Below are 21,478 nucleotides of genomic sequence, written 5' to 3' on the forward strand. Positions count from 1 at the left end.
CTGACTAAATCACTAATAATCCCTGATCAGAAATAGGAGGGAAAAAAAGAGAAAGTGCCCAACATTGCCTCAGAGAAAGGAAGTGGGAAGATTGAGAGGAAACAGGAAAATACTGAGACCTAGAGAGATGGATGTAAAATGTGTAAGGAAGGTATTGATCTACGTGGTTTGTTATTTTCATTTTCAGTGCACCGTTAGGAATGTTGTCAGGGGATGCTCCAGACGATAACCTCATTAGCCAGGCAGCTGTATCACCCATCCAACCAGAAGTCTCCTAGACCTAGCTCAACCAATATGGAGTGTAGGAAATCATTCTTTAGATTATTGTGAAAATATGAAATATAAGTCTTCAGAGAAGGAGCGGAAAAAGGACTAGTCTGAACTTGCTTTAATGTTTGCATTAGAAATAAGAAATATATTAGTATTCAAAGTAAGGGGGATTGAGTAAGATTAGTTAACCACCAATCTTAGCTGTAGGTCTGTTGATGCATTTATAAAATACAACCAGGGAGATTTTATTATTGTGTACAGTGCATTCTGTATTTCATACTGTGATATGATTGCTTTTATTAAATTAAGACACTAGGATGAGGATCAGATGCTTTGTCTAAAGCTGATACAGATATATACATTTATGCTAAAATTCAATCCGAGAATCAGGCTTAATTCTCTGGTCATTGCTGGGTGTCAGTCAATTGACCACTATTTGGATTCTTAGGCGCACCAAGAGGGAAATTAAGAAGAGGTGGCTGTAGGACAAAGAGGTAGCTGTATTATCTAGTAGACTCAACAGTCAAGTTACAAATTTGAATTGTCGGATTGAATTCTATCTCAGTAACATTTGAATAAGAAATAAATTTGCTGGAATGTCTGGGTGGCTCAGTGGTTGAGCGCCTGCCTTCAGCCCAGGGTGTGGTCCTGGGGTCCTGGGATCGAGTCCTGTGTCAGGCTCCCTGCATGGAGCCTGCTTCTCCCTCTGCCTGTGTCTCTGCCTCTCTCTCTGTGTCTCTCATGAATAAATAAGTAAAATCTTAAAAAAAAAAAGAAATAAATTTGCTGTTTGATGATGTTATTCACTCACTACTTATTGATATAATTGAAAATCATATTTTATTTCATTTTATTTAGTTCAAGACACCATGACAAGAGGCAAGTTTTTTTTTTCCAAGTGAAAATCTCACTTTAAGTCTGAATGTAGTATTTTTGCTAACTGCTCGTTTTTGTCTCCCTATCATCTTTCCCACCTAGTTCCTATTATGAAACAGTTTTTGCAGTTTGGGATGGTTTATCCCCAACTTTCTGGATTCAGAAATGAGTGGTTATTGGGCAAAACTAATCAGGGTAACCACCTCCCCTGCAGGGATTTGTTTAGGTAACTCAGGCCTGAGCCAAACGCTCTCCTGGATACAGGGATTGGACAGGGTCCTTTAATGAGTGTCAACTGCCAGACTTCTGTGGTTGTGGGCCCTCCCTCTGGACCTGAAGGAGGGAGCACCTGGCTCCCGTTACTGCTGGCAGCTGTCTTGTTCCCCGTGGAAGCCGCCTCTGGACCATCCTCCAAGCACCTTGAGTCACCTAGAAACTGACATGCGGTTTAGACCAGGCCGTTCTTGAAGACGTATCTCTGCCCCTTTCTATTATGTAAATCAATAAATCCATTTGATTTAAGCCTGTTTCAACTGAATTTATTGTTATTTGTAAATGAAAAACAATCCAAAATGAAATATTTACTCTTGGGTCTCCCATAAGAATCTAAGAGAGTAGTAGTCAACTTCGGTGGAGTCACATTGGGATTATTTGTTTATTTAGCATCTCATCATTTAGCTTACAATTGCCTTGGCATATTTTAGACACTTTGGGGTTTACATTCTAATTGATCGATTAGTTCAACAGCTTTTAATTATTAAGCATTCATTCTTTAACTGAAAGGCACTGCGCACAGAGCGATGGTGAACATAGTTCTAGTATTCAGAGAGCTCAGAGGACTGGCTGACAAAGCAGACAAGATATATCAGGGAGGCATGCAAAAGTTAAAATGGGTAATCAGAAAGCAAGCAATGGAGGGACACCTAATTCAGAAATGGTGGGGTGCTGGATAGGAGAGAAGGAGAGAGAGGGTGTCATTAAAGACTCCTAAAAAGGAGTTACTTAAAATTTTTTTTTATTATTATTGGAGTAGAGATGACATGCAATGCTATATTAATTTCAGGTGCACAACATAGTGATTCAACAGTTCTACACATTATTGTGTGATCGCCATAGTAAGGGGAGCCACCATTTGTCATCCAACATTGTTATAATAGTTTTGACCATATGCCCATGCTGTACTATGCGTCCTTGTGACTTTTTTATTTTATAACTGGAAGTTTGTACTAACTTTTGTTTTTGTGCTGTGGACCTCTTTGGCGGTCTGGGGAAGCCTAGGGGCCCATTTTCAGAATGATATTTTTAAATGCATAAAGAATACCTTGGATTGCAAAGGAACAGCTATTAAGATACTTTTAAAAACAAAAATTCACTACAGTAACGATATGTGCTTCTTTACTAACTCATTAAGGAGTAAGATCCAGTAGTGGACATAATTATTAACATTTAAGGTTGAGGTAGTGATTAGTGTAAATAACATTTTGAGATATCTATGGCAACTATAATGTGATACAGAAATAGCTGTGTTTTCTTGTGTTGCAAAGTCACAAGAACCGCTAAGACTTTTGTGGTTCATGATCTACATTCATAATAGAAAGACGTGCTAACATTTATTTAGACGTTTGGTTCAAGGTAATTTCCTGGACCCCTGAATTCTATGCCAAGTTAAAAAAAAAAGAAAAGAAAAGAAACCTGTGCTGAGACGAGAGAGAATTGAAGCTAATTTTGACAGGCTGAAGGAGGTACGTAGGTGACGGAAGTAGAAACGGGCTTGGGACATATGGCAGATCATGTGCACAGGCATGGAAACATGACAGAGAATCAGGGACTGTCAGCAGATTGTTTTGGTTAGAATGAGGAATGAGTTTGGCAACGCGGTAGGAGGCGACGCCGGGAAGTTTGGCAGAGTCTCCCGTCTTGGGAATGTGTGTTGATTATACATTACGGTGATTAAATGTGATCCTGTCTTGACTGTGTTTGCAATCCTTTGCAAACTCTCCACTGCCTAGCACGTACAGTCCTAGGGGCTTACAGTGGCTCTTCAGGATGCAGCCCCAGCTTTCCTTCCTAGTCCTATTTACCCCCACTTTCTCTGTCACATACTCTGCTCCAGGGATTCTCAAATACACTGCTGCACTTATGCATACCATTCTTTTGACTTCTGCTCATCAGCTGGATGACCACTTCCTGGGCCTCAGTTGCTTCATCTGTATAATGGGGACAGTAAGTACCTCATAGCGTCGTGAGACTAAATAGGTATTGAAACTGACTTGAAGCAACGCCTGACACATGGTAAGCTCTCAGTAAATGACAGTTAGTATTATTGGGATTATTATTGTTACCTTTTTCCCTGTGCCCAACTAGTCAACTTTGTACATTCTTGAAAGCCCAATTCAGACAATTACCCTCCAGAAACACTTCCTGATCACCTGACTTCCATTTCCTCCAGATAGAATTAATGACTTCCTCCTCTGTATGATGTCAGGGTCTCATACAATTTCAATTCTTGAATTTTTCACGATGTATTGCGATCATATATATATATATATATATATATTTTTTTTTAAGATTCTGTTTATTTGTTTGAAAAAGAATGAGAGAGCACAAGCAGAGGGAGCAATGGAAGGAGAGGAAGCTCAATCCTAAGGACCCCGGGATCATGACCTGAGCCGAAGGCAAGTTGCTTAACCAACTGAGCCACCCAAGTGCCCACAACCTTCTATTTTTATATCATTTTTCACTAATTATATTGTTGAACCCTAAAAATAAGGGCTGAATATTACTTTTTGGTGTCTGCAATGTTGGATTTTACTAGGGAAACTACTAAGGTACTTTTAAATTCTGGATCCAGTGATAAGATACTTCTCAGGTAATGGGTAGACTATTTGGTGTAGGTTTTAATCATAACAGGATCCTGGCCACTCTTTTTATATACAACCTTTATATATTGGTGTTTTATACTGGACTGGACCTTAATTTCTCACACTACTTACTCTTCCTTGGGGAACTCAAAGACGTCTGTGATCATCAATTACTGTGTAGTGACAACTCCTGAATCTTAACTCAGACCTCTGCCTTCTAGGGTCATTTCAAAATATACAAAATGTACGTCCTCTAACTGCTTCTAGGTGAGCAACAAGAAGCTTCAATTTGATATGGCTAAATTGGAACTTTTTTTTTTTTTAACTCTTAACACCTGCTGTGGCATCACTGACTAACCAGGCTGATGCTCTCATAATTTCTCATCTGAATCATTGTATATTTAAAAAAAAAGATTTTTTTTCTGATTAATAAAAATGAATACTTTCTCTTCGTAAAAAATATTCAAGCAATGTAAGAAATACATGATTTAGCAATCTCATCTTCCAAAGAGAACCACTGTTCACTCTGTGTAAAGTATGTTTTGCCAGTTTGACACGCATATACTAACACATTTTTTTTATTTCTGTATATTTTTTTATTGGAGTCCGATCTGCCAACATACAGTATAATACCCTGTGATCGCCCCGGCAGGTGCCCCCGTCAGTGACACACTTATTTTTGGATGACTGCAATAGTCTGTGAGTTTCCTTGTCTCCAGAACAGCCCCGCTGTAATTTATTCTTCATACATACTTTTTCTAAAGTCTGAGTGAATGAGTGACTTTTCTAAAAGGGCAAATCTCACGTTGCCATTCCCCTATTCAACACGCCCCAAAGGCTAACCATTTCTTTTGGGATAAAGTCCAAACTTTGGAGAAGACATACAAAGTCCTTCGCGACCGGGCCCTTTGCTATCTCTCTAGCCCTGCCATCACTGGATCGTGCTACATTCCAGCTTTGAAGCACCGGGCTGGTTTTTCCAACTGTCGGGTGAGGCTTAAACATAATCTCACGTGGAGATAACAGCAGGTCAAGCGCCAAGCATGCTGCTAGCCTTGGGGTCAACCAGGAAGAGGTTTCTGTATGTGTATGTTGGGCCTCTCTTGCTTTCTGAGGAGCATCCTTCGAGGTGGTTAGGTAATGCCTGAACTTAATTGGAACAGAAAGAAAGAAGGAAAGAAAGAAAGAAGGAAAAAGAAAGAAAGAAAGAAAGAAAGAAAGAAAGAGAAAGAAAAAAAGAAAAAGAAAGGAAAGAAAGAAAAGAAAGAAAAGTAAGAAAGGAAAGAAAGGAAAGAAAGAAAAGAAAGAAAAGAAGGAAAGAAAGAAAAGAAAGAAAAGAAAGTAAGAAAGAAAGAAAGAAAAGAGAAAAAGAAAAGAAAAGAAAGAAAAGAAAGAAAAAAGAAAAGAAAGTAAAGAAAGAAAAGAAAGAAAAGAAAAGAAAGAAAGAAAAGAAAAGAAAATAAAGAAAAGAAAGAAAAAAAAGAAAAGAAAGAAAAGAAAGAAAAGAAAAAGAAAGAAAAAGAAAAGAAAAGAAAGAAAGAAAAGAAAAGAAAAGAAAAGAAAAGAAAAGGGCAAAAACAGTTTGATTTGAATAGATGTGAAGGAACGCGGGAGGTGAAACCCGGAGTGGCCGGGAGGGCTGCAGGCAGGATGCAGGCCGGTCCCGCCCCCCCCCCCCGCCCCCCCCCGCGCCCCTTATTTATTTGCAGGGCAATGAGGTCGCAATAAGGCCTCAGGAAGAAGAGATTTGAGAAAAGCACCTGCCCGTGTAAAATGCGGCTTTGGAGATGAAAGGGGTGAAGCTAAACCTTGGGGTTATTTCCCTGGCTCTCCTCCCTTGTGGCTCCCCACGGCTTTGGCTGTGTGGTCCAGAGCTGCGGGATGTTGGACGTGACCTTGGCATCCGGCGGCATCCGGCGGCATCCGGGGGCATCCGTGGTGCTCTGCCCTCCGCAGGCGCCGTCGGGGGGGGGGGGGGCACCTGCCTGCAATTGACCTAGGTGCCGCCGCAGACCGTGGGGACTCTCCTTTTTCCTTTTTTTTTTTTTTAAATTATTTTTATTTATTCATGAGAAAGAGAGAGAGAGAGAGAGAGGCAGGGACACAGGCGGAGGGAGGAGCAGATCCGTGCGGGGAGCCCGACGCGGGACGGCATCCCGGGTCCCGGGGTCACGCCCTGGGCTGCGGGCGGCGCTAACCGGCGGCCCCGCGCATCCCCGCGCATCCCCGCGCATCCCCGCGGCGACTCTCCGGGCCCGGCCGCCGCAAGGCCAAGGACTCCCGGGGCCGGGCTCGGTCGCGCGGCGTCTCCCGTCCTGCGCGAGCCCCGGGGAGGCCGCTGCGGCGGGCGCAGGTGCGCGGGCAGCCGGGGCCGCGGGGCCCAGCCCGTCCCTGCGGGGGGGCCGAGGCGGCGCGTCGTGGGGGCGGGGGCGGGGGCGGGGGCGCGGGCCCGGCTGGAGGCTCCCGGGCTGCCGGCGGGGCGCGCTGCGGGCCGAGCGCGGGGCGGAAACACGCGGCCGGGGAGGCGCCGCGGGAGCCCGGGCCCGGGGCGGGAGCCGGCCGCTCACGTCTCGCGGTGTTTCCTCCCTCCGCCCGCGGGAGCTCTCGCGAGACGAGCCGGGGCAAGATGGCCGTGCCCTGCTCCGCGCTGTGAGGCGGCGGCGGCGGCGGCGGCGGCGGCGGCGTCGCGGCCCCCGAGCCCCAGCCCCCCCGCGGCGAGCGCGCGGCCCTCGGTGCCTCCGCCGGGACATGCGCCTGCCCCGGGCTCGCGGGCGCCCGGAGGGTTCATGCTGCGCCGCGGGCCCCCGGCCGCCGCTCTGATCGCGCCGCGCCGCCGCAGCCCCTGCTCCGCCGCGCGCCGGCAGCCCCCCCGCGCCCCCCCGCGCCCCCGGCGGCGATGACCGGGGAGAAGATCCGCTCGCTGCGGAGGGACCGCAAGCCCAGCAAGGACGACGGCGACCTGCTGGAGCCCGGGGACGACGAGGCGGCGGCGGCCCTCGGCGGCGCCTTCCCGGGCGGCAGGACCGGCGGCGGCAAGGGCGGCAGGCCCGGCCCCCGGGTCCTCAGCAACCACCACCGGCTGCCCGCCAAGCCCGCGCCCGCGCCCGCGCCCGCCCCCGCCCCCGGCCCCGGCCCCGGCCTCCCCGCGCCGCCCGCCGCCGCCGACGGAGGCCCCGGCCCCGCGCGCTTCCCGGTGCACGAGAGCGTCTTCAAGGGGGACGTGCGGAGGCTGTCGTCCCTCATCCGCACGCACAGCATCGGCCAGAAGGATGACCACGGTGAGCGCGCGCCGCCGCCCGGGGACCGGCCCCCCGACCGGCCCGACCGACCGGCCCCCGACCGGCCCCCGCGGCCGCCCCGGGCACTGACGCGCGGCCCCTCCTTTGTGTACCGGACGCGGCGGCTCCGCGCTCCCGCCCTCCCGCCCTCCGCGCGCCCGCCCGGGCACCGGAAAGGGCCCACGTCCCTTCATTGCCCGGTCCCGGCCCCGACCCGGCCCCGCGGGCACCGCTGCTCACTTCCACCCGCCATCGGGTTGTCTGCTTCTTGCTTGCTTGCTTGCTTGCTCTTTTTCTCCGACCCGCCCCGCCGCTTCCATGAAACTTAGTTCGATACAAAGTGTCTGATGGAATGCAAAGTGTAGACACTCTATCGAGCTGGATTCCATCCTAAAGGTAAAGTGTAGACACTCTGTATCGAGCTGGATTCCATCCTAAAGGCAAAGTGTAGACACTATCGAGCTGCATTCCATCCTAAAGGCAAAGTGTGGACACTCTATCGAGCTGGATTCCATCTTAAATGTAAAGTGTACACACTTTGTATCGAACTCGATTCCATCCTAAAGGCAAAGTGTACACACTTTGTATCGAACTCGATTCCATCCTAAAGGCAAGGTGTGGACACTGTATCGAGCTGGATTCCATCCTAAACGCAAAGTGTAGACACTTTGTATTGAGCTGGATTCCATCCTAAAGGTAAAGTGTAGACACTCTGTATCGAGCTGGATTCCATCCTAAAGGCAAAGTGTAGACACTATCGAGCTGCATTCCATCCTAAAGGCAAAGTGTAGACACTCTATCGAGCTGGATTCCATCTTAAATGTAAAGTGTACACACTTTGTATCGAACTCGATTCCATCCTAAAGGCAAAGTGTACACACTTTGTATCGAACTCGATTCCATCCTAAAGGCAAGGTGTGGACACTGTATCGAGCTGGATTCCATCCTAAACGCAAAGTGTAGACACTTTGTATTGAGCTGGATTCCATCCTAAAGGCAAAGTGTAGACACTCTGTATCGAGCTGGATTCCATCCTAAAGGCAAGGTGTAGACACTCCGTATTGAGCTGGATTCCATCTTAAATGCAAAGTGTAGACACTCTGTATTGAACTTGATTCCACCTTAAAGGCAAAGTGTAGACACTTTCTATCGAGCTTTCTATCGAACTTGACTCCATCTTAAAGGTAAAGTGTAGACACTTTGTATCGAACTGATTTCCCTCTTAAATGCAAAGTGTAGACCATTTGTATGGAACTAAGCCACACTGTAGAAGTTGATGGGCATCTGATACCTGGAGCAAGCCCCTGAAATTTTGTTGGAGTAGAGTGTTGAGCGTTTTGTGTGTTTTTCGTAATTGCTGATAATAATGTTTCACCTTGACAGGGCTGTGACTAAGAACCGTACTATGATTTTTCGTAGTGACTTCATCATAACCGATATGACAAAATAGAGTACCATTTATTATTCAAGGGCCGTATTTCTACTTTTTGCCGTAACTCGGGAGCTGAATTTTTTGTTCCTTTAGTTTTACAAACAATGTGATTGAGTTGACCTCTAAGCAACAGGACATTTATTTATTTATTTAAAAAATATTTTATTTATTTATTCATGGGACAGAGAGAGAGAGAGAAGTAGGCTCTATGCAGGGAGCCCGACGTGGGACTCGATCCGGGGTCCCCAGGACCAGGCCCTGGGAGGAAGGCAGATGCTCATCTTTGAGCAACCCAGGCTGCCCCACCAGGACATTTATTAATGAAAATGAATGTGAACCCTGATGTTGTCAGCATCTAATAAGCCATTTTAAATTGGGTAGTTGACAAATATTGTTGATAACTATGCTTTTAAATGAACATGACTATGGCACACATTTAATTAGAATACGCTCAACTCAGTGTTCAAAATAACACATAACACATTAACGAAATGCTTGCTTGAGGAATAAGCTCCCTTAATTCCATTGGACTTTGGGTTTCTTATCTAAAATAAGGGCGAAAATGAGATTAAAAAAAAGAATAAGATTTCTACTGGTTGTGTAATTCTCTAACAACGACACTTGTATCTGAATTTATAATACTGTAATAATATCACTGGCATTTATCAGGATTCAGATCCTCAAAAAATACCTGAAAGCTGCACCTAGTTTTTCATTCCTACATTTACTTAATCCTTTTACTGTTGTTGCAACAAGCATAATATTGTTTGTTGGTGGTAATTATATACTAACCCTTTGAGAAACAGCTTTTATAGGAGATGCGTTATAGCTTCAGGTTATTCATCACTTAATTAGGAAGTTTTTTGGACTTGGCCTTCAGAGTAGGGGTGTGTGTGTGTGTGTTTGTGTGTGTATAAATTTAAAATACTTACCTTGAAATATCCGTGAAAACAGATTAAAGTTTCTTTTTGAGCATTAATTTCCTTTGAAAGAAGAGATGGATGAATATGACTGACAAAGTATGATAGTATAGTATGTTACAATTGATCTTCTTGGTTCGTCACGGAAAATACTAAATTATAGTGTTATTGGGCTTCCATATTCTGTAATCCAGCATTTAGAAATTGATTTGTTAAAATACAAATTCTGTTCAAAGTAATTAGAATCCGAAATCCCTTACGCTCTTGTCCTTTGTCCACTTGACTTCACTTTTTAAATTGCCTTGATATACCAAGTGTTTGCATTGTACTTAGCTGCCCTTGTATTGTTGGTATTTCTGATGATTGTAACCAGTGGTTCACGTACCTTTGGAAAGCGTAATTGGTTTTCTCCTGCGTTATATATTCTCATCTCCGGAACCCCCTGTGGCCACATAATTTCTCCATTACATTACATTACTTTTATTTCTCATATTTTACTAACCTGGATACTTTATTTAGATTTTAAGAATATTTTTTCCTTCACATTACAAAAGATAAATGCTTTTTAAGTCACCAGACATTTAAATACAAGCTATTATATCTGGATTGTTATAACATAAGTGCATAGCAGATTCATACACTCATACGGGTGCATAGCAGAACCATACAGTCATAGCACATCATACCACATAGTTGTATATTCATCAGAGAGATTCCTTCTACAGCATCATGATGATGACTATCATCATCATGAATACAATTTACTGAGTGTGTCAACACTATGCTAAATGCTACCTACATTATCACATTTAATTCTCACAATGACCATGCATAGCAGATTGTTTTATCCTTCTTTTAAAGGTCAGGTAAGTGAAACCTAGAGATGCAAGGAAACTTTGCTAAAGTTTCATACTTGGTATAAATTGCAAAGGTAGGAGCTGAACTAAGAGCTGGTACTCCAAAGTCCATGGTCAGCCTCTGTAAATATTTCTGTTGATCAGGACCCACTATACTGCACAGAATTAGATTCTATTAATGTGTAATGTGGTAATTTACAACAAGATTCTTAAATATATTTTTTCTCATTTAGTCTTTATAATAGCCTTATTTTGCCATTGGACAACTTTCAGAGTTTTTCTGTAGAGCCCAAATCTCTCACTCTTGTTTGTTCTTTCTTTTTTTATGTGATGGTACAAATAACTGGGCCACCTCATCCACATGATAGCCCTTTAGATATTTGACAAGAGCTATCACATTCTTATTGTTAGGTTAAACAGTCTTAACTTCTGTATCCATTCCTCCTGTGGCATGGTTTATAAAGTGCTTGCTTAGATGGCCCATGAAAGAGTAAATGCTATATACATGTGTTAAATAAATGAAAATCTTAATCATCTTCTTTTAGTGAAACTCAGTTTGTTAATTCTTCCCTTTGAGGATGGTGCTCAGGACTAACTTTAGTTGTCTCATAAGTAAAGACAAAAAGGAGGCTCTATTGCTCTAAGCAATATACATTTAGTAATGTGTACTACTAAGAAGCACACATTAAATAATACAAAGCAAGAATATGTTGATTTTTTTAATACTGCTTTTTCTCAGGTGATTGGATCTCTCTTTTCTATCCCTTCTTGGAGTTTTTTTTTTTTACCTCAAACAGAACTTTACATTTATTATATTTTATCTTATTATTTTTGATCCTTTATCCTACTTCACTAGAAAGCTTATTGAATCTTAATTTGGTCACTGTTTAGCTCGCTATTCATTCTTTCAGTTTCCAGTGATCTCTGATTCGATGAACTTTTTTTTGGAGTGCGTGTGTATGTGTATTTTACAAATTACTGACTTGAATAGGAGTAAAGATTGAGCTTTTTCTTTTGTGGTAAAGTGTTGGTTGACTATGAATTGCTTTTTCTGAGTCATCAGTTATTTTGAGGAATACTATATCTGGATCCAAACATATCTTTGAAATATAAGTTGAATACAGTAATAGATATAACATCATGAATATATTGTGTTTAGATATGCCAAGTGATTATGACTTATTATATACATATATATATAGTAAAAGCAATTTTGGGGGTAAGGAAAAAAGATAAATTACATTAAATGTACACAAATTTATTAAACTTTATATCTTTAGTGTGTCTTTAGTTAAATACTATTTTTTATTTTTTATTTTTTTAAAGATTTTATTTATTTATTCATGACACACACACACACACACACACACACACACACACAGAGGCAGAGACATAGGCAGAGGGAGAAGCAGGCTCCATGCAAGAGAGCCTGATGCGGGACTCAATCCGGGGTCTCCAGGATCATGCCGTGGGCTGAAGGCAGCGCTAAACTGCTGACCCACCCGAGGTGCCCCTATTTTTTCTTTAGTATAGAATTAAAGTTTAAGTCTGAGCCTTTTTTCACATTGTAAAAATTTTTCTCAGTCACTTTTGCCATTGGTAGTTAAAGTATCGTGGTGACATGCTGTTTTTGAAAATTCATGGTAATGAGTTTTACTTCTTTAGCACCTTTAGAATTGAGAATGCTTATTCGGCATATAGAAATTTTCTTCATTTTGACTGCACTTCTTATTTGTTAAACATGTAATTTTGTTTTTCCCCTTGAGTTAAATATCCTTACACGTAAAGTACTTTCTCTTGGACATTAATCAGAAGCTTTTAGATACCAGAGTGATGAAAGTCCTTGATACATGAATTGCTTAAACCAGCCTTTCCTAGATATGAACAATTTCTGATGTATTCTGAGAGATTTGGCAGTAGATTTCTACTGCCTTTAATTATATTGCCTGGCATATGACAAGCCATCTTCTCTATATAGTTAATTTTCATTTTTACTGAATTGTAGCTTAATCTTTATGTGGCTGTTTCACACAGTGATTAGAAATTTCAAATCTAAATTATATTTTAATTGAGAGTATTGCTGCCAATGTTGGTAACTCAAGGGAATGGTAATGAAATGGTTAACCTGTATTGTGTCTCTGCTGGTGGCTGGCACATTTTTTCAGACAGGGATTTTAAAACATCTTAATTTCAGAAGGATTAAAAATATATGTTTAAGAATTGAGGCAATAGCATAATCTGTTTGGTGCCCATGTGGTAGATTTATTTTGGCTTATTCTATGTAAATCTTTAAATTTCTTTTTGATATTATTTTCTCTGATTTGTGTTCGTCACTAAAATCTTTATGATGGGTGATGCATTTTGCATCTGAGTAGCGACTATAGAGCTACACTTTGCATGGCAAAAAAAATCTTGAATTAAGCCTTAGATGAACAATTTTGGCCAAGAGGGTTACAATGATGGCACATCCTTAAAAGAACAGAAATGGTTTTGTATTTTTCTCCTCACATTTTGTGGTTTTTCTGGACTTTGGTTTTGAAAGGCAGACCTCAGTTTGTCTTAGGAAAAAAGCGAAGTCGTTTCTGGAGGCTCAAGATAATCCATTAACGTGTCACGCACCTTCACTTGGTGGTATGAGCGGAGTTTGGTGGTGAAATCTGTCACTTCACTGATCTCTCAGTGTTGATTCAGTCGATCTTTACCACCATTGACATGACCTTCCTCTCACCTCTTCTCCCATGTGCATCTCCCGACAGAGTAGGACTGTACTTGGCTTAAGTTGCTGTTTCCTGATGGCGTCACTGTAAGTATTAGAATGTGACTTCACACTTTGAATTGTGATGTGAACACACCTGCAGAGCTATCTCATAAGAAGGTGGGAGGAATCCTCTTCTCTCCTTTCCTGTATTGAGCTATAATGGGAGCTGGAACTCTGACCTTTCAACTTTGGCAAAAAAAAAAAGAAACAAATGAGCAGTTATTGACCACGTTGTGTTCTTTGCATCCTCAGTAAGGCAGGAGAATTCTGGAGGACTCCTTGAAGAATTGAATACTAGGCAGTCTGTCCCAATTTGATGTCATTCTTGAGTCATAGAAATCTAATGCAGAGTATAGTGTAATTGGCAGGATGCTTTGGGTTCTGGAAAATAGGCATAGTTCCTTAAAAATTGAGTGGGGGCTCGGCAGACAAACAGTGTGTTCTTGTTTACATACTATTTATTTCATTGGGAGATAGATGGAAGATCAGTTTTGGAGCAATACTGAAGTGTGTAAAATGGGGTAAGGGAAAGAGAAAAGGTCTATTTCCTCTGTGAAAATTATGGATGGTGTTTGTTATCAGAATATAGAGATTTAACTGTGTGACTTAGATGAACTTCATCTATTCTTAAGGCTGTTGCTCCTGTTGAAATCCTGAAGATGCCTGCAAAACTAGAAGGCTGTCTCTATATTTGGAATTAGATCTAACTTTGGGACCATGCTTTTCTGCAAACTGGTTTTTTATGAAATTATGCTATTTACTTAATTACTGAAAAAAAGCAGATATAACAGTATCTACTTCTTGAGGCATTATAGTCTCAAATGGAAGACTGTACTTGAAACCATTTTAACTCTGAAAGCTAATATAATAGTAATATCCATTGATAGCAATACCTTATTCTCACTTGTGGTGTTAAGTACCTTTCAGCAGAAGACATTCTTGTCCTTGAGGTTTAAATAGTACTTCAGTTGAGGTTTTATCTGGTACTTGAATTTATCCTGCCTGTCAGTGTACTAAAGGATTAGGTGTATTTGACTCTCCTACAAGTCATCTTTCATCTACTGGTGTGACTTGGTTTAGTGTATTTGGATTCTTGGCTGTAGATATTTATCAGTCATGTTAATGCATGTGCTCTCTTACTCAGCACTACACTGAATTCTATAAAACCACGTGTGCTGTGTTGAATATCCTCTTAAGCATGTACATACCCTTTGGTTGGCTTTCATAGAGAATCATGTGGAGACCTGCATTGTTCTGGGATGGAATGCTTTTTTGGAGAGTTAAAAGAGATTTTAACACTATTCTCATGGCTCTTTATAGTTATTTTTTTCTTTTCTTTGTTCATTCATTGCTTCATTTAACAGATACATACTGAGCTCCTAATATGTGAAAGTGTTTTAGGTGCAGGGGTTACAGCAGTGAACAAAGTGGTCAGAGTCCTTGTTCTCATGGAGCTTATTCTAATGCAAGAAGATAAGTAATAATCTAATAAATATGTAGTATGACTGATAATGATAACTATCATAGAGTGAAATAAAGCCAGGTAAGGAGAATAGAGAGTGCTGGGATTACAGGGGAGGGGAAGTAAAGTAGTATTTTGTTGAGGTCAGGGTCAGGGAAGACATCAAGGATAAGAGAAATTCAGTTACCTAAAAAAAATTAAGGAGCAGATATCTGGCAGACCAGAGTTTCAGACAGAGAATACAAATGTAAAGGTACCATGTTCAAGGGGGTAGAAGGAAGGCCAAGTGTGGTTGGTATGGGGCGGGGGGAGTGGTAGGAGATAGGAGATTTGAGAGGTAGCAGTGAGTATAAGCATGTGGAACTTTTGCAGACCAGTGTTAAGGATTTGGGGTTTCACTCTGAGCAAAATAGGAAGTCAGGGTTTTGAGCAGAGGAGTAACGGTGATCTGATTTTAGAAGACTCAGTCTGGCTGCCATATGAAGCAGAAACTTGGATGGGCAAGGGTTAGTTTAATGTGCTGTTAAAAGTAGGGGTAACTTTGGAAATAATAAGTAGAGCTGGTTAGGAGTCTGTGATGGATGTAATATTATGTGTGTATGGTTGTAGTAGTATAGTACTGTTTATGAGAGAAAAATACAAAAATTCTGTTTATACTGCTTGCTTGGATGGAACTTGAAAGGTGTCGGTAGAAGTTGGAGCTGTGTTGGTTCTAGTACTTAGAATTTTCTGTTTTCTCCCTACTTAGGGGCAGGTGATATCAGAACTATTTTTATAAAGTCATTACTTGCCTTTTTCACCATGCTGACATTTTTGCTGATGGTTCAAAAGCGGTGGTGGGCAAAATTGTTGGAACCTGAGTACGAATCAAGGCACTGAAACTGCTGGTATTCATTGCACATTCACTACCACATACTTGTAGTTTAAAAAAGAAAAATAAAAAAAAGCCAGTTTCTCTTAATGTCTATGATGCAACTTGTGAAATGATTACTTTTATTAAGTTTTAATCTCAAGTACATATCTTTTTGATATTCTTTCTGACATAATGTAGATTTTGCATGATGTTGTTCTGCATGTTGAAGGGAAAACACTTGTGTAGTTGTTTGAGTTGTAAGCCAAACCAGTAGCTTTTGTCATGGAACACTATTTTTACTTGGAAGAACAGCTTACAGACAAACTATGGCTATTCCAATTTGGATAGTTGGCAGAAATTTTCTGGAAAAGGAATGAAATGAGCCTGTGACTTCACAGAAAATAATTGGTAGTATTTGTTACCAATTAAAAAATTCAAGCTTTGAATAAAAAATTAGAATTTGGGAAACTCGTCTTTGTCACTCTTAAGTTTGACCGCTTCTGTCACTGAGTATGACAGCTTCCCAGTATTTAAAGACTTCTCTGGTCAGATTGGTGATATTACCAAATGTGATTTTTTTTTGTTTTGTTTTTTTTGGTATAATGAAATGTGTTGACATTTGGAAGATCTGCATAACTCCATTAACTTGTATTTTTCACATGATCAGTGTATGATGTTCCAAAATCATGCATCCATAAAAGATCTATTTAAAGTGCAAGAGGGACGCCTGGGTAGCTCAGAGGTGGAGTGTCTGCCTTCTGCCTAGGGTGTGACCCCGGGGTCCTGGGATCGAGTCCCACATCTGGGGGACTCCCCACAGAAAGCCTGCTTCTCCCTCTGCCTGTGTCTCTGCCTCTCTGTGTCTCTCTTGAATAAATAAAAATCTAAAAAAAAAAAAAGTATATATTTGTATATAGTACAAAAGAAACCAGTGTGTTTCAGTGTACTCAATACAAAAAGTTTATTGACACGGTTTTAAATTTCACATTGCAGCTAACCTTTAAGAAATCACCACTTAGTTTTGTTGTAGTAAAGAACATCTACAATTATTTAAAAGCGCCATTAAAATACTATTCCTTTTTTTCAACTGTGTATCTTCTGAATCTAGATTTTCTTCATATACTTCAAAGTAAAATTTACACATGATTGAATGCAAAAATAATTATAAAAGGTTAGCTGTCTATTAAGCCAGACATTAAATAAATTTATTTTAATTTTTTTTATTATTTTTTTATTATTTTAATTTTTAATTAAAGAGCTTAAAATAGCATACTCCCGTCATTTATTTTTGTTTTGGGAAATGCAGTTTTTTTCATAAAAAATACATACTGATATGTAATGGAGTTATTGTAACTAAAATTAATAAAGTTTTACAACATGTAATTTTAATTTCTAATATGGTAAATATCAATAGATGTGTCCATATAAACAATCCATATAAAAGATCTTTAATAATTCTTAAGAGTATAAAAGGGGTCTTGAGACCAAAAAGTTTGAAAACTATTGGTCTAGTAAAAAGCATACAGATTTTAGAGTCAGGACTCACACATTTCTAGATATATAATTTTAGGAAATTACATAATTATTGTTAGCTTTATTTTTCTTACCTGTGAAATAGGAATAATATTTGTCTCAGAGGGTGTTGGGGTAAGATAAGGTTTATAAAGTATATAGGATAGTGTGGGCATATATAATAGATGCCCTGTAAATCCAGCCTTTTGGTTGATAATTTGCATACTTCAGCAATGCAGTGGTCTCAATGTTACTGGAATATTTTTTGTTCATTTGACAGAACAGAATTCATTTTATTTACCAAATTAGAACCGAGGCATGTGATTTCAGATTTAAAAACTACATTGTGGAAAGTTGGCAGGTTATTTTAAGTTTTTAGTATCTTTTATGTAACAAATTAGCTTAAGCAGCAGATTGAGATCTTAGAAAACTGAGGGAATGTCGTGACTGGGTGGCTCAGTTGGTTAAGCATCTGCTTTCTGCTTGGGTCCTGATCCTACAGTCCTGGGATCGAGCCCCATGGTCCTGCGATCGAGCCCCATGTCCTGCAATTGAGCCCCATGGTCCTGGGACTGAGCCCATGCTGGTCAGGCTCTCTGCTCAGTGGGGAGCCTGCTCTCTCTCTCCCTCGCCCCTCTCCCTGCTTGCACGCACACTCCTTCTCTCTCTCTGTGTCAAATAAATAAGATCTTTAAAAAAAAAGAAAAAGAAAAATGAGGGAATAGTAGATGTATAACTGGGACATCTGAGCACTTAGTTTCATGGTATACTTGGCCAGTATAGTAAATCCAGTGTTGGCTAGAGGAGTAGGAGAAGAATGATGAAGAAAATCATGCTGATTTATATTTAAAATATTGAAATCAAAGCGTAATATTCAGTATCATTAATTATGTGTATTTCTGATTATGTACTTACCTGTAAAATGAGGATTGAGTAGTTGAACACAAAGTCATTTCTAGTTCATAAATCTTTTGAAAATGTGATTAATTTGACTTTGTAAAATTACAGTAATTTTAATTTGCTTCAGTAGATACCAGTGATTTTGCCCTTTCTTTTTTTCCAAATTATATTTTATTTGTTTTATTTTTTGGTGAGAGGGCAGAAGAAGAGGGAGAGAGAATCTCAAGCAGACTCCACACCAGTGCAGAGCCTGACTTGGGGCTTAATTTCACAACCCTGAGATCATGACCTGAGCTGAAATCAAGAGTTGGGAATTGGGCAGCCCCAGTGGCTCAGTGGTTTAGCACCGCCTTTGGCCCAGGGTGTGATCCTGGAGACCCAGGATCAAGTCCTGTGTTGGGCTCCCTGCATGGAGCCTGCTTCTCCCTCTGCCTGTGTCTCTGCCTCTGTCCATGTGTGTGTGTCTTTCATGAATAAATAAATAAAATCTTAAAAAAAATTTTGGAAACTTAACGGACTGAGCCACCCAAACGCCCCACCCTTTCATCTATATATTCCTTGAGGGTTTAAGAAAACAGTAATAATCTAGGTATATAAAGGCCTGCTTTCTTTACCTAGTGGCTCTGTCTAGACTTTGGTGGATTCTTAATTTAAGTTTTTGAGAAGTTATTACATTCACATATGACAAAATTATAAAAAGATGTAAAAGATACATTATAAAAATAGTTTCTTTCCCAGGGTACCTGAGTGGCTCATGGGTTAAGCTTCTGACTGTAATCTCAGCTCAGGTCTTGATTTTAGAGTCCTAAGTTTTGGCCCCCCAGAACGCCACACTAGCATGAGGCCTATTTAAAAAAAAAGCTTTCCTCCCACTCATCTTCACCCACTTAGTTATCCTTCTTGACATCAACTGGTGTTACCAATTCCTTGTTTTCTTGTTACCATTGTCACCATTTAGAACATGGTCCTTTTAAATTTTCTCCTGGAAGATAGAGAAGTGAAGACAGACCACTATTATTACCTTTTACAATGTTAGGGGAAAAAAATGAGTATTTGCAAATTTAGAGATTTGATTTTAAATGTCTCTCTCTCTCTCTCTCTTTTTTTTTTTTTGCTGTCAAATTTTTATCTCTAATCCAGACTTCTTGGAGTTCCCAGACTTTATAATCATCTCCACTTGGGAATCTCAGATATTTCAAAATTTTTTGCTCAAATGTTATTATTTTCTACCTTATACCCTCCCATCCGGCCACCCAGCCATTTATTAAATCACATCATTATTCACCTGGCTGCTCAAGCCTCAGTCATTGGGGTCATTTGTCTCACCTCCTCCTCCTACCTATACATATCGAACTCACAGGTTATTTTGAATCATTCTACTTTCTGTCTCCACTGATTGGGCTCTACCACCACTTTGAGACCAATTTTTATTATCTTTTCCCTGGAATATTACACCAGACTCTTAACTAGTCTATGTCCCCTTCCATTCCATTCTCTAAATGTAGTGAGAGTGATCTTGAAATGTAACTCGTATCATGTCATTTCCTTGTTCAAAATTCTTTAATGTCTTCTCTACTTAAAAGTAAGTTCATATTTCTTACCGTGTTAAAGAGCCCCACATGATCTATAGAGCCCCACATGATTCGGCCCTTGCCTGCTTCTCTGATACAATGTTGTACAAATCTCTCTTTTTTTCTTTGTTCTGGCCATAGTTGTTTTCTTTCAGTTCCTGGAATCTGACAGGTTATTTCTGGTCTCTTGACTGTAATGCTTTTCTTCTCATCCTTTGATTTCTTAGTTCCTGCTCCTTTTTAAGATCTCATTTTAAACATTATCTCATTAGAAAGATAATGAGAAGAATTAGAAGACTGCCTGGAGAATCAGAAAGTAATGTCTTTTATTATTTTTGGTCTTAGCTTAAGGTCATTTTTCCGAACACCTATCACAATCTATTTTGTCTTATTTTTCTGTTTTGTGACTATTAGTTCCATGAGGACAAAAGTTATTTCTAGCTTGTTTAGAGTTGAATCTTTTGGGCAGCCCGGGTGGCTGAGCGGTTTAGCGCCACCTTCTTCTGCCCAGGGCGTGATCCTGGAGACCCGGGATTGAGTCCCGTGTTGGGCTCCCTGTATGGAGCCTGCTTCTCCCTCTGCCTGTGTCTCTGCCTCTCTCTCTCTCTCATGAATAAATAAATAAGATCTTTAAAAAAATAGTTGAATCTTTCATATCTAGCACTATGCCTAGAACTTGGTAATACTGAGTTAAGTATTAAGTGAAAATGAATGGATTTTTACCTCTGGGTAAAATGTTGAAAGAGCAGAACATTCGAACTTCTCTCCTAACTTGACAGTAAGGTACAATAATGACTCTAGAATCAAGTAAACTAGATTATGAGAGAAGTTTTAATAACAGTTAATATGTGATTATATATAGAAGTTATATTGACTGACAGGCGTTCTATCCTAGAAGCAATGCAATATGACATGCAATCCTTACTGATTACAGCAGGGGTCTGCAACATAATTAAAGGGCAGGATAGTTATAGAGTTGTTGAATCACTGTTACACACTTGAAACTAATGTAACATTGTATGTCAACTATACTTCAATTAAAATTTTTTTTAAAGCTAGGATTTAGTAAATACAAGCTTACAGGTTGTATCATCTGTTGCATGAAAGTAGCCATTAACAATTGATAAACAGCACCTCGTTATGTACTATTAAAACTTTATTTATGTCATGTCTCTGAATTAGAGGATGAGAATGTGTCTAATATGGGAAACAGATGGGTGGTTGAGTGGCCCAGTCGGTTGGGTGTCTGGACTCTTGGGTCGTGATCTCAGGGTGGTGGGATCGAGCCTGGAGTCTAGGCATAGATCTTGCTTAGGATTGGGATTCTCTCTCTCCCTCCCTTTATACATATAGGAAATAGATGGCAGGGGGAAGTTTGTGCCCTACAGCAAGCCCACCTTTCCTTTTGCCTTCATTTATTGCTCTTCTTAAGAACATAGCTGTATCAAAAAAAAAAGAAAAAAAAACCCAAAAACTATTCCTAGTACCTTATTGAGTAGAAAAATTCATACCAAAGAAGCAAGTGGGCAAGAAAGTTTATTTTTTAGTCCACGGCTGGATTAACCTGAGTTATTATATTTATTTTAGTTTATTTTTTTGTAATCTCCATCCCCAAGGTGGGGCTTGAACTCACAACCCCGAGATCAAGAATTGCATGCTCTTCAGACTGAGCCAGCCAGGTGCCCCGCCTAATAAATAAGTTGTGTAGCCAGTACAAAGGCTTTTGTAAGGAAGACTTTTGCTTTTAAAATTATTAGGAGCATGAATACTTGCTGCAATTCTAGCAACTTTATCCCCTACTTATCTTCTGTTTATCTTAAACAGCTTTATTGTGATATAATTCACATACCATACATTTGAACCATTTAAGCTGTACAGTTAAAAAAAGTATTCAAAGTTGTATTCAGAGTTGTGTAGCCATTACCACA

The 21,478-nt window shown here is 40.6% G+C and overlaps 1 protein-coding gene across 3 annotated transcripts in view; it reads left to right on the forward strand.

Moving 5' to 3' along the window:
* Positions 1-6,600: 6,600 nt before the first annotated feature.
* Positions 6,601-21,478, forward strand: part of ANKRD13C (ankyrin repeat domain 13C) — an 85,437-nt gene continuing 70,559 nt past the window's right edge. For 2 of the 3 annotated variants that reach the window (XM_025418006.3, XM_049111808.1), the window contains exon 1: positions 6,604-7,285. In XM_025418006.3, the coding sequence (XP_025273791.1) occupies positions 6,904-7,285 (382 nt within the window). In that variant the 5' untranslated portion in view covers positions 6,604-6,903. Of the gene's footprint in view, positions 7,286-21,478 lie in introns of all 3 variants that reach the window. The other variant, XM_049111809.1, reaches the window with a different exon arrangement.

The sequence above is a fragment of the Canis lupus genome, chromosome 6 (assembly GCF_003254725.2).
Source record: "Canis lupus dingo isolate Sandy chromosome 6, ASM325472v2, whole genome shotgun sequence".
Classification (NCBI taxonomy): Eukaryota; Metazoa; Chordata; class Mammalia; order Carnivora; family Canidae; genus Canis; species Canis lupus.